The sequence below is a fragment of the Spodoptera frugiperda genome, chromosome 2, assembly GCF_023101765.2.
Source record: "Spodoptera frugiperda isolate SF20-4 chromosome 2, AGI-APGP_CSIRO_Sfru_2.0, whole genome shotgun sequence".
In the NCBI taxonomy this organism is placed as follows: Eukaryota; Metazoa; Arthropoda; class Insecta; order Lepidoptera; family Noctuidae; genus Spodoptera; species Spodoptera frugiperda.
Genome location: NC_064213.1, coordinates 10,897,535 through 10,910,804, shown reverse-complemented (window position 1 = coordinate 10,910,804; position 13,270 = coordinate 10,897,535). Strand labels below are relative to the sequence as shown.

The following is a 13,270-nucleotide window of genomic DNA, read 5'->3' as shown; positions in this document are numbered from 1 at the left end:
CCACCAGATGTCATCTCTTATACCATCGTCTGTATCGTAAGGTCTGACTTGCTCCGTTTCGAAGATGATCGTTGTTGTTGTAGGCTGATTAATACGAATAGGATTATTGTCTTCTGCAACTGTTGAAGTATCTTCCACTAGCTACTCCTGCGCGGTTCCATCCGCTGCTCGGCTTATATTGATTGTAGCGTTATATTTTATAGCCTTATAGGCTTGTTCGGTAAATGGACTTTCCAACACAAAAGTAACTTTTCAACTCCAACTATGAGTTCCGGCATTGATTATATTATTGCTAGTGTCCGACTTTTAACTGAAAGTAAGCTCCTGTTTAGTAAATAGTTTAACAGATGCCATTAATGTAGTATTCAGAGGATTCGGCGTTTATCCCCAACCCGTGTAACATTTCAGTGAAATGGACAAGTTTGTTTGTTTACTTGGCTGTTGTTCACGAAATGCTGTATCTATTGTACATTGTCATCTTCACTTCGCCAACTTATCGACGAAAAATGTTGTTTTAAATTTTCTCATTGCCAGTACATATAGTTTACAGTATATACTTATATACCTTTGATTGTTGATTTGATAATCTTTACGTTTCCTTCTCTTCTATCTTGTTTGATTCACTAATCTCAGGAAGTATCAATCTGATTTGTCATCGGATAGATAAACAGATACATCTGTTTACATATGACAGACCTAAAAAGAAGATGTTTTGGAACAGCACGCGAGTAAAACCACAGAACAATGCTAGTATAATATGTGCGGTGAACCGTGATCTGGTATTAAGCTGTGACTAAACCGAGTGGGCGTCACCCGGGGCGCCGCGCCGGCCGGCTGGTGGGTTATTTGAAAGCACCTCTGATAGATGACAGGTTGGAACACCTCATCACACCGACTCCCATAAATGTTAGCCGCAGAGGGCTATATCAAAACTTAGGTAAATGTGTTGTTTACTCATCGATACATTAGTCAACATAGCTCAGTGGTAGCGATGCGAGACGGCGCTGTCTGACGTGTCCCACGTAGGTAGCCCAGGTGTGTTAGAAACAGTATCACACAATTTATGGGTGTGTATCTACCAGCACACGCATAAACTATAATAAGCTCATTACTATTCATATCTCTTGTGTTAATCGAGTCGGAATACAGTTATTATGAATTCCGGGAAACCCAAAGCCCCTGAGAATGTTTGTGAGATTGAGTCGTATGTGCGGGAGACACAGAGGCTGGCGTGTCAAGGAGGTCTCACCGTCATGTAGAGCGTACGGCGCCGTCGTATAGGCATTAATGTAATTGTTTCGTGGAAACACCAGTACCTAGTACCTAGCTAATTAATTAAATCAGTAACGAGAACTTTCTATAGAATTTTGTTTCAATATTTTATCAAGTAATATATCAGACTTGAATTTGTTTTAAATTTTATTGCGACATCAAGTATTTCCCAGAATTTAAAGTGAGAGCTATATGTTTGCTCAACAATCGTGATCTTGTTTGAGGACGAATAAATGAGTAATGCGTTGTTTAGATTTGTTTGTTGCCGGGGAGACTGGCGAGGGGTGTGTTGTAACTGTTGTAAGCCTGCGAGCACGTGGAGCCACGAGAAACTCGCTGCGATGGCTACTCGCCCACGCCTGCGCCTCGCACCACTTCATTTTACTGGCTGTTACTTTACATCTTTACCGTGGGCGGATTCTCTTTCTTTGCACGCAAAATACAAAATCTCTGCACAGAAACGTGATCACGTTTTTATAACAATTATTACTCAAGGATCTGAACCTCTTGTACACCGAGGGTACTTCGTCTTTGGGTAAGAATGTTAATACACCTTGCGATCTAAAGTGAGCTGTATGCTTGTACCTGTGGTACAGCGTTACCTGCTTAATGTCCAGCAGTGTTGCAGTCGATTGACAGCACTATGTGGGTCAGCAGGCCGCATTAGTTGGCCACACGCCAGAACATGCCTGTGTTCGATTGTTATTAAGTACAATATAAAAACATGTACAAATTCATATCAGAACTACTGGTAATGTTATCGACTTCTCGGAAACTCGAGAGAAAAACGTTATTGCCTTTGTTGGGTACATCCATTAAGGTAAATAGGTACGGGGAATGTATCGTTGAGGTTGGCTTTAAAGATATGTGTTTGGTTTATATTTCGAGGAATTCCCATAATTACCTACTTTGATCATGTAGGACAACGATTAGTTCATGTGTTGACTACACATCAATTAATAGTCCATCCAGCTTAATGTGTAATGTAATGAGCTCATCAAGTTTTGGACTGTACCCAACGTAGCGTCAGTATGACTGTATCAGTAGGCACCTGCGCGCGCGCCGCACATCGATCACGTATTGACAGTCGCACGGATACGGCCCACGTTATCGCGACGTAGACTGGCTACGTAAGCGAGATCTGTTCCTTATCACCGCGTTATCAGCGATGACCTCGTTATTTGTTTACCGATTATAAAGGAATCATCTCGTTTGATTTGCTATCGCCCCACTATCGGAGATTATTTTTCGCCAATCGCTGTAATCGCGACATTGAAATTTACCTTGTTTAATTATTTGAATTAATGTTTTAATTCCTCTGTGCCACCTCAGTAAGTAACTAGGTATATAGGTATGTTCAGATTACACGTCAACAAATTATGTACTTCATGGTGTAGCTTCATATAAAAAAATATCGCGTGGGTGTGTCGCTACAATACCTACTTATTTACAATCGAAATTTGCCATTTCACCAGATTTATTGTCATGGTACAAAGTACATAATAAAAATAACGATTATCTAAATTATAAATACGTGTACCTATGTAAAGTGAAATCTGTCAGTGTCTAGGTACACACACACCTACGTGATTACAGTACATCTTTCACCTGATCACCATGACAATACACGCGCTAATTAGTTCATTAATAACCCTGACAGATGCATGTACACCGAATGTATGTACTATATGCACCGAATTACTGAAAAATTTCGACATAATTTTCCTTTGTCGTAAAAGGCTCACTTTGTAGCATTTTATGGAAGGATTATACTTTATAATATTCGCCATAATCATAACAGCTAGACCTTTTTCGTGATTGTTACAAAAATATGTAGTCCCGGCAAAAAGGTCAAATCAGGGTTCTGAAGATGACGTGAGTGAACGCTCCGTAGCCCGTTGCTACGGGTCGTAGCGCGTAGCCCGTAGCCGCCGCCTACAAGCTGCGCGCTCGCGTATGTATATTATACTCTTCTGGTATAAATAAACATGTGATGTGTATGATGGGTATGTAAAGTGTATAATTTCAATGTTTTAACCAATATAAAATAAAAAAAAATATTGTTATATTTTTATGAGCGTTTTCACTTTTCAAATTATTCGATTCAATATCAGATACCAGATCATATTTTTTTTACGAAGTTTTGAAATTTTTGGACTCAATATTCAGAGACAATTTAAAAAAATATATATGTGGTGCACATATTATACAGCAGTGCATATATTGAGGAAATAATGAATGACCAATTCGGTTTGTTGGATATCTGCTATCGGTGTCGTACTGATGTCGGATCGGATAGTATAAAACACTAATATGTGTGTAAGACTTGTGCGTTGTGTGTACTTTATAAAATGTACTGTGGGCACTAACGTTAGGTACTGCTGTACAAGGAATGAGAGTATTTGTATAACTTCACAGTCTAATATCATCTTAACCGTTTGTATAAGGATAAGTATTTAATGATTAGTTATCTATATATATAAAACTCTTCCGTTACTGAGTGACTGACTGACTGACAGACAACGCACAGTCGAAACTACTGGTCGTAGACAGCTGAAATTTGGAATGTAGGTTCCTTGGGATATGTAGGGGAGCACTAAGAAAGGATTTTTGGAAATTCAACCCCCAAGGGGGGAAAAGGGGTAAAAACGTTTCTATGAAAAATCTTATTCCTTGGGTTTATAAACTTGAAACTTGGCATGAACACGTACATAGGCAAGTAAATATGTTTGACATTATAAGTTTTTTCAAACTACCCTCCAATCGTGATTTAGGGGTGCGATTGGGTGACTGATTTATTAACGCACAGCCGAAACCGCTCGGTATAGGAGTCTGAGATTTTGAACAGAGGTTCCTTTAGTAACATAAGTGAGCATTAAAAAGGGATTTTTGAAATGTCAACCCCCAAGGGGGGGAAACGGGATAAACTGAGCCGGGGCTGCGGGAAAGTTCTAACGAGATACCGTGGCCCCGGAACGCAAAGGGCAACTGAAGGAACGAGGTGGGTTTTAGTCAGTAAAAGTCTGACACTCCCTTCCGTTCCACCCAGAGCGGGAGAGGTCATTTGATGATTTCCCATCCTTAAAAAAAGACTTTGTATGACAACTTTCAGTCGTCTCTTTAACATACATAATAACATACATAATTATGTACATACATGCATAACATTAATAACATCACGCCTTTAAATCCCTATTTTGTGTTAACACTACCCATACAAACAGCTAAAAGGAAACAAGTGAAGAGACGAAATTTGTCCGCATCCATTTTCACCTAAATTCTTAACGTTAATGAGATTTACTTTTTATTATCAGGTCAACCTAATAGCCTCACATGTACGTATAACTTCGTAAGAATTTTCTTTCAACTCCTAACCGTTGAGGAGTTGTACCTTCCATCATCAGCTCATTCACATGGGATGATGACTATCAGACGCAAATACTTAAACAGATCTATGAAATTGTCAAAAACGTAATTGCCTGTAAATTTGAGGTTTGCCCTTGATTTACCTGGAATACCATCATCAGATCCTGACTAGGTAACAACGGGACCAACTTGAAAGTATACTCTACCGAAGCTAAAAGCTACATCATCCCTGAGTAACACAGGCTATATTTAATTCCAGTTGTAACAAGATTTCAGCCTGTGGAAGAAAAAGCCCTGTCGAGATCATTAAAAAACGCTATATATAACCGAATTACACGTGGGCGAAGCCGCGGGCGGAAAGCTAGTAGTTCATATGCGGGTTGTGAAGCTGCAAGTACATTACTAATTATGATGCTGAAGTCAGTCGCTCGCTACCGTAAAGTAACTGGTGGCGTCATCTGTCAGCAGTGTTCAATATTATCTGCATGTGGTATCGTGTACTCCGCGCCTTAGGAAAACAATACACCAAATTGGATGCTGAAAATTGTTGATTTTTTATTTTGGATTTAGTTTTATAGTTATTTCGGATTGTATAGCTTGTCGGGAACAATCCTTTTCGATATACCTATTTATGTATTCCAAACAGCTAGCCGCGTTCAGTGTTGCAGCCCACAATCACGTTCCATGGCGGGCCCTGGAGAAGAAATCTGTAAAAACAAATGATGATCCATCCGTTGTTGTGACTGCGGTTGTTTGGTTACCAAGGTCAAGGGCACATTTGGGCAGGGGCCGGGAGGGGCGCGGGGGCGCGCGATGGGCGTGGTTCAGCTTGGGCTAGAAATAGACACAGCAACGTTTGTCAACACACGCCTACGCAGCGTGGCTCCGGCCGGGGGAGATCCCGGGAGCGGAGGGGTCGAAAGGGGGCAAAAAGCCCTCCTCTTCTCGGAACTTGAAGGGCAAATTTTGCTAATACGTTCCTGGAAGTCGGAGTGTTTTAGTGGATGATGGATCGCTGCTATAACGTCGTGCCCCGGGCCCGCCCGCGCCCGCGTCCTAATGTGCGCTAATATTTAAATCATGTCACATATAATGCTTGTACCTTTCAGCATCATACATACACTTGTCATCCTGTTGTTGATAATCCGTTCCGTATTCACTCTTTTTTTTAATACTTTGGAGAAAATCGTTAGACATTTTCCATTTTCGTTAGTGTGTTTTTAAAACACAACTTCTCATACACCAATCTTTCGTGCAGGAATCGAATCCACAACTGCTTCTGCAGAAGCCGATCGCGAGTCATATAAAAATGTGAATTTTATCAATTAGTATAATCCGGACAGGGTGGTTATCACATATTATTGTCGTCCCTTGTCAGACTGGCCACCGTATTTTCCCAGTGACTCGTTTGTGATAAGTGGACTGATAACTAGAGCTAATCATTTAATTGCCATTATATACCATTTCACGTCTGAGACACTTCCTCGACCCCTGCAACACAGGTGATACGACACATATGACACATACCTACTCTACACGTAGGTACGTATATCTTATTAGTTTCGATCAGCAGACAGTAAAGACGGATGTATTTAGTGTAGCGGCGATAACAAACAAACTTAAGCCAATGAATAATTCCAATATATCGTCCGTCGGTTGTCACCCGACGTGGCGCAGCCGTGTGAAACCTTTCTGTTGTACTAAAGACAGGAGAGATGGCACCACCTTCGTATTGGCTACATTTTCCAAGTAAACTGTAATACTTTGTATTTTGTCGAAAATAAATAAGTTAATTATTTCTGAGTTTCCATAACTTTTGGTGCTATATCACTGTTTGTCTTGTGTGTGAGCATTTTTTTTTTTCGTAAATTATGATAATCTTCACATCCCATGAATAACTCCAAAATGCTTGCACGTTTTTCACGAATGTACCAACAGACAGATATATTTTTATTGTTTGATTTAAAACGTGTGTAATTAAAATACATGCTTTGACTGTGTTTGCTACTGACAGTAATCTGCAAATCAATTACATTTGATTTCGCTATCACTTAAATACTTGATGGTATCGGTGCCTGGCTGACTGACGTGTCACCACTTCACCACAATAACATTAATCACAGGCGCGCCCGTGTCTGCCTGCTACTTTTTGAGAATTGTCTATCCTGCCCTCCCTAGGTAAATGGCATTTAAGCGTTAGTCAGAAGAGTCAATGCACGAGATTGACATTAACACTCGACAAATTAAGTCGAAACTTAGGTCTCGCCCTTACATTTCTAATTACTGACTCTACTAGTGTTCAAATGCCATTTGTCTAGGGACTAGCCCTCATCAATTGCCTGTTTACTTCAATTACTGGACTTATGTCTCACCAATAAAACACCGCTTCGATTTTAGACTCTTCGCGTCCAACCACCAGCCTCTTTGCCAAGTTATCTAACGATATGTTGGTCTATTCCAGTTGCACAGGTCGCGATGACGTCGCTCTCTCCTAACCGTTTATCAGATGAATTCTTGAAAAATATAGTAAATGTTGTGGTTACACAAATACATTTCAATTAGTTTACAAATACAACAGCGTGGGACGATCCACGTAACATTCATTAAAACGTTTCAGCAGTTATAACCGCTCGAAAATAAACCACAATGTCGCACCGAACAAACGACCAGTATTTTATAACAGTTGTAACTCGTAATAATGTCACTGTTCCGATCGCCGCCCGAATGCCGAGCAAACACAAAGTTTTGCGCGAACACGTAACTTGATTGGCACTCCGATTGTTGCTGAAAGGATACCCTTTGTCGAACTAAATATACCCCAGATTGATCTGTTTATTCCAAACTTGTTGTTCGTTTCTTTTAATTATTCAGTCTTAGCTAACGAAATTATAAGGCCGTCGACGAAAATAGACAACTTGAACTTCAGCGAAGAAATAACAAGTTGAGAACATTTTTATCTCGGGAGATATTAATAGCTACGGTGAAGTAGTTGAGGGGATGTAAGCACAGATGACCGTGCCATTAGTATTGGTTTGGCAGTGGTGCAGCCGCTAATGCGACGTGACATGAACATTGTTCGTGGATCTGTAAACTTGTGCACCGTCCGTGACAGACGACACTCAACCATTACTCACAATTAACCACTATTTTATAGTATTAACAAATTAAACTGATCAGTTTGTATGATATACCTACTCAGTGGCGATATTGTATAAAAATCTGCTGTTACACAAGAGGAAAGTCTTATTAAAAAACAATCAACGACTTATCGTACGATATACACGAATATTATTTGTTTAAAAAGCCGTTGACGTGTAACGATTTCGTTCTCGTTATCTTTATCTATTTATATTTTAACAACAATTGGCGGTTTTATACATTTCACTACTATGTGTAGTCTTTGAGTAGACTATGACAGCAGAAAAGTTAATTATATGGCTGTGCAGTCCAGCTAGCTTGTGTGTGGGAAATGAAAGAAAACCAGAGAGAGGAAGCTTGATACATTTTACTGAGTATCACTATTCTACCTCCTAATGTTTATGTGTATGTCATAGTTATCAACTTTTCCTAGATTATTCATTTGTTCGGTAAGGTGATAAACGTTCCTTACCTTTTCCATTTTCAGTTTAATTTTGATTTAATTTCAACAATGCAAACATTCCATCACTTAAAAGGTGGTTTTCCTGCTCCTAAGAGACAGAGCTTTAATGAAGTGATTTCGTAACATTATTGCACGACATTATCAGTGCTGGGTAGAGTGTCTGTCCATCCAAGTGATACTCTCCCTTTAGTCTGCCCGGCGGTGTCTGGGCAGTGGGCACCCCAGGGAGGAGGGCGGCTCGTGCTGCCGGCCACGCGACAGGGACATCTTGCCAATAAGTAGCTCACTGTTGCATCACAAACAACTACCGATTGATTACTGAGTTGTTAATGAATTATACTAATTTCTTCATACTATATCGGTTTACCACCGGGACCCGGGTACGTCCTAAAACTGCGACCAGCCACCGAGGAATGGGCAGCAGCATTCTCAAAATTTATCGGTGACCTAACTGCGATCCCCAAGCCGCCTGCCAAGCGTGGGGATTATGGCAACCCCCCCCCCCCCTTTCACTATGAGCGACAACAAAATTACACGGCCCCCAGTCCCCGGCAGCTCCGCTATTCCTGATCTAGGTAGCGGATCAGGTAACGGCGGAGCAGGGGGTGCTAAGAATCCCCGGCAGAGAAAGCGCTACCACCCCCGACGAACTTTGGCCCTGGCAACGCACAACATCCGCACACTGCGGACTGATGAGAAGATTGTCGAGCTGGAGGAAGAATTGAGCAAAATGCGGTGGGACATCTTGGGACTATCTGAAATCCGAAGAGAGGGTCAGGATACGATAATCCTAGATTCCGGCAACTTGCTCTTCTTCCGGGAAGGAGACCGTAAATCCCAGGGTGGTGTCGGATTTCTCGTCCGCAAGTCTCTCGTCAACAACGTGTGTGAGGTCGACAGTGTGTCGAACAGGGTAGCGTACCTTATACTCAGAATATCTAACCGGTATTCGCTGAAGGTCATACAGGTATATGCGCCGACCTCGACACATTGTGACGACGAAGTAGAGGCTCTGTATGAGGAAATTTCAAAAGCCATACACTCCTCCGAAACACACTTCACCGTTGTGATGGGGGATTTCAATGCAAAGGTGGGCACACGGAATAGCGATGAGTTGAGAATAGGGCCATTTGGATATGGGCAGCGAAACCATCGGGGCCAGCGGCTGGTCGACTTTATGGAGAGGGAGAGACTCTATTTGATGAACTCCTTCTTCCAGAAGCGACCGGCCAAGAAGTGGACATGGATAAGCCCTGATAGTTCTACCAAAAATGAGATCGACTTCATCATGGCGACCGAAAGACGTATATTCAGTGATGTCTCTGTGATAACGAAGGTGAAAACCGGTAGCGATCACCGTATTGTCAGGGGCACACTGAACATCAATGTAAAACTAGAGCGGTCACGCCTGGTGAAGTCCACGCTCCGCCCTGGACGTGCCCAGATCCAAAACCCCGAGCAGTTCCAACTCCAACTGCAAAATCGCTTCCAGTGTCTAGCTGATTGTGGAAACGTGGACGAGATAAATAATGGGTTGGTGGAAACTGTCCGAGCAGTGGGGTCAGACTTCTTCAAGACCCCCGCCGAAACAGGCCCCAAAAGCTCTCCGACGGAACCTTAAAACTTCTTAAGGATCGTAGCGAGATGAGGCTGCAGTCTTCAGACGATATGTCTGAATACGGCAAGCTCAATAGACGAATCTCGAAATACATGCGACGTGACCTGCGGGCCTATAACGCCGCAAGAGTCAGAGACTTAATTGAGCGAAACAAGGGCTCAAAAGTCTTCGCAAAGAATTCGTCTGTTGGGCAAAGCCAAATGACGAGGCTGAAGACCGAGGATGGCAGCGTCATCTCGTCGAAGTCCGAGATCCTCGGAGAGCTCGAGAGGTTTTACGGACAGTTATACACCTCAACACGGCAACCCATCGTCGGTACAGCTCGGGACCCAAGAGCTAAACTGACGCGGCACTACACTGAGGATATCCCAGACATCAGCCTGTACGAGATTAGGATGGCTCTCAAACAGCTTAAAAACAACAAGGCGCCGGGCGATGACGGAATCACGTCGGAACTTCTGCGAGCGGGTGGAAAACCGATACTTTTAGTCCTCCAGAAGCTATTCAATTCCGTCATACTCGAGGGAACCACGCCGGTAGCATGGCAACGGAGTGTGGTGGTTCTGTTCTTTAAAAAAGGCGACAACTGTCTGCTAAAGAACTACAGACCTATCTCACTTCTGAGCCATGTGTATAAGCTGTTTTCGAGGGTCATCACGAACCGTCTCGAACGCAGGCTTGATGACTTCCAGCCTCCCGAACAAGCCGGATTCCGAAAAGGTTTCAGTACCATAGACCACATTCATACGCTGCGGCAGATTATACAGAAGACCGAGGAGTATAACTTGCCACTATGCTTGGCGTTTGTGGACTATGAGAAAGCCTTCGATTCAATCGAAACCTGGGCGGTGCTGCAGTCTCTCCAGCGGTGCCACATCGACTATAGATACATCGAGGTTTTGAAGTGTTTGTATAACAACGCCACCATGCGCATCCGACTCCAGGAAGAGACTACGAGGCCAATCCAGTTGCGGAAGGGCGTGAGACAGGGAGACGTTATATCTCCGAAACTGTTCACGAACGCACTGGAGGACGTTTTTAAGCTCTTGGACTGGAGCGGACGCGGCATCAACATTAATGGCGAATACATCACTCATCTCCGTTTCGCCGATGACATAGTCGTAATGGCAGAGTCGCTGGAAGAGCTGAACACCATTCACAGCGACCTCAATACCGTTTCCCAACAGGTGGGCCTTAAAATGAACATGGACAAGACGAAAATCATGTCAAATGTCCATGTTGCACCTATACCGGTTGTCGTTGGGAACGATATACTCGAAGTTGTAGACCACTACACATACCTGGGTCAGATCATCCAGCTAGGTAGGTCCAACTTCGAGAAAGAGGTCGCTCGAAGAATCCAACTCGGATGGGCAGCATTTGGGAAGTTGCATGAAGTCTTCTCGTCAAAAATCCCGCAGTGTCTGAAGACCAGGATGTACAACCAGTGTGTGTTGCCAGTGATGACGTACGGTACCGAGACATGGTCCCTAACTGCTGGCCTTTTAGAAAGGCTCAGAGTCGCCCAGCGCGCGATGGAGAGAGCTATGCTCGGAGTATCTTTGCGCGACAAAATCCGAAATATGGAAATTCGCCAAAGAACAAGAGTTACAGACATAGCTCTCAAAATATGCAGGCTGAAGTGGCAATGGGCAGGCCACGTCGCTCGGAGGACTGATGGCCGCTGGGCCAGGAAGGTGACTGAGTGGCGACCGCGGACCGGAAGACGCAGCGTGGGCAGACCTCCCACTAGGTGGACCGACGACATCGTCAGAGTGGCGGGGAGCCAGTGGATGCAGGTGGCGGCTTGTCGTTCTACGTGGAGGACCAAGGGGGAGGCCTTTGTTCAGCAGTGGACGTCTCTCGGCTGATGATGATGATGATGATATCGGTTTATGTCAAACAAGGAATTGTCTTTACTTTCTCTATCGAAATTTGTTTACTACAATCTAATGCAATTCCGCGCTAGAACTAACAGTTTGTCAACTGTAAACTGCAGTAGTTAGCTGTAGTTTGTCGATGCGAGAGTCGCAGCACTCGCTGCCATCCGAAACTTTCTACTTTAATACTAAATGTCGCTATTTGGAGGTAGTAAACAACATAAATAACGTAGTGGCTCCGGAAGTGTGTCAGTGTTACGTAAGGGGTGGGGCAACCCGAGCACGGGTGCAGGGTGCAGCGAGCGGAGGGGGGGGGGAGGTTGCTGCACCGATGTTATTAAACTAATTAACTGGCGGATCATTAGGACATAACGCAGTTAAGAAGTCTGAGTAATAGAATTATCGCTGGCACGGACACATGTGTTGCCAGACGCGATGTACGCGAGCAGCGCGGCGTGCCGGAGTAACGCTGAACCTGAACATGACACTGTTTGGCAACCAATCAGCTGGAAAATTGAGAACCATCTATCTTCGTCACAAAGAACCATTATTCACCCTGAAAACAAATACCTTTCGTCAAGGTTCGCTAAAAGCTTTCTAAACTTTAATTACTTGTTGGATACGAGAAAATCGGCGAGTCGCGAGTGTTCCACCAAACTGCGATCTAGTTCAAACCTGCCCAGGGCACGTTCGGTTAAACTTGCTACTTGCGAAACTAGAGAAACTGCATTAGGAGTTCCACAAATAGAAACATTGCAAACATATAACGCTTGCTGCACTGTGCACCTATTTGTGCTGAGCCTATAGCCCAATATACTCGGTCATACAAACTGGTTACGTATGCGCCTTGGATCTAAAAATAGCAACAACCCTTACTTACATAATTATTATTGGTCGGAGGCTGTGCTTCCTGGCCGCGTCCCCACCCCGCGCGGCCCCCACCCTGCGTGAGGCGGCAGGCGGCAGGCGGACCCTCCAGTCGAAGTCGGCTGTCCGCGGCAAGCGAACGCCTGCGGCCCGACACACCTGCATGTATTACGAACACATTGCTGCATGACTGTACTGTACGCCGTGCACGCAGGACTTGTCGTGTTCTCGTACCGAGCCCCCGGTACTATCCGCTCTACTGCTGCGGTACTGTAAACATTTTGTGGTCCGCATTTGGCAGTAGCACCCAATAATCACAAACTATGCTAATGTATGTCATGTAAATTATTTATTTGATTAATCATAGCCAATTAATATAGTGTGGACATCATCTGAAACAGTAATGTAGTAAACATTAATGAAAGTGAAATCGTGTTGATGTATAGTGTAGTTGAATAAACTATAAGTGTTTGGAAGGAAAACTTTAAAATGTCGGACAATCCCACTGCGGTTGCAAAAGGTAAAGTTTTGAACATGAAGTAGCATTTTCAGTGTTGTTCATTTTCACGTGAGACAGCCTGATCGTAATGTAATAGCAATTAACCGCTTGGCTGAGTTTTAATTGAATAAAGTTGCGTAGATGAGGCGGCAACTTTGGCTAGTGGT

General features: G+C 43.5%; 1 protein-coding gene across 11 annotated transcripts in view; it reads left to right on the top strand.

The window, feature by feature from the left end:
* The window catches only part of LOC118269201 (histone deacetylase 4), a 69,855-nt gene that overhangs the window by 3,381 nt on the left and 53,204 nt on the right, over window positions 1–13,270 (top strand). The window contains exon 1 of one of the 11 annotated variants that reach the window (XM_050699131.1): window positions 12,729–13,124. The exons of 9 other annotated variants lie outside the window; for them this stretch is intronic. In XM_050699131.1, the coding sequence (XP_050555088.1) occupies window positions 13,094–13,124 (31 nt within the window). In that variant the 5' untranslated portion in view covers window positions 12,729–13,093. Of the gene's footprint in view, window positions 1–12,728; window positions 13,125–13,270 lie in introns of those variants that run through there. One more of the 11 variants, XM_050699112.1, reaches the window with a different exon arrangement.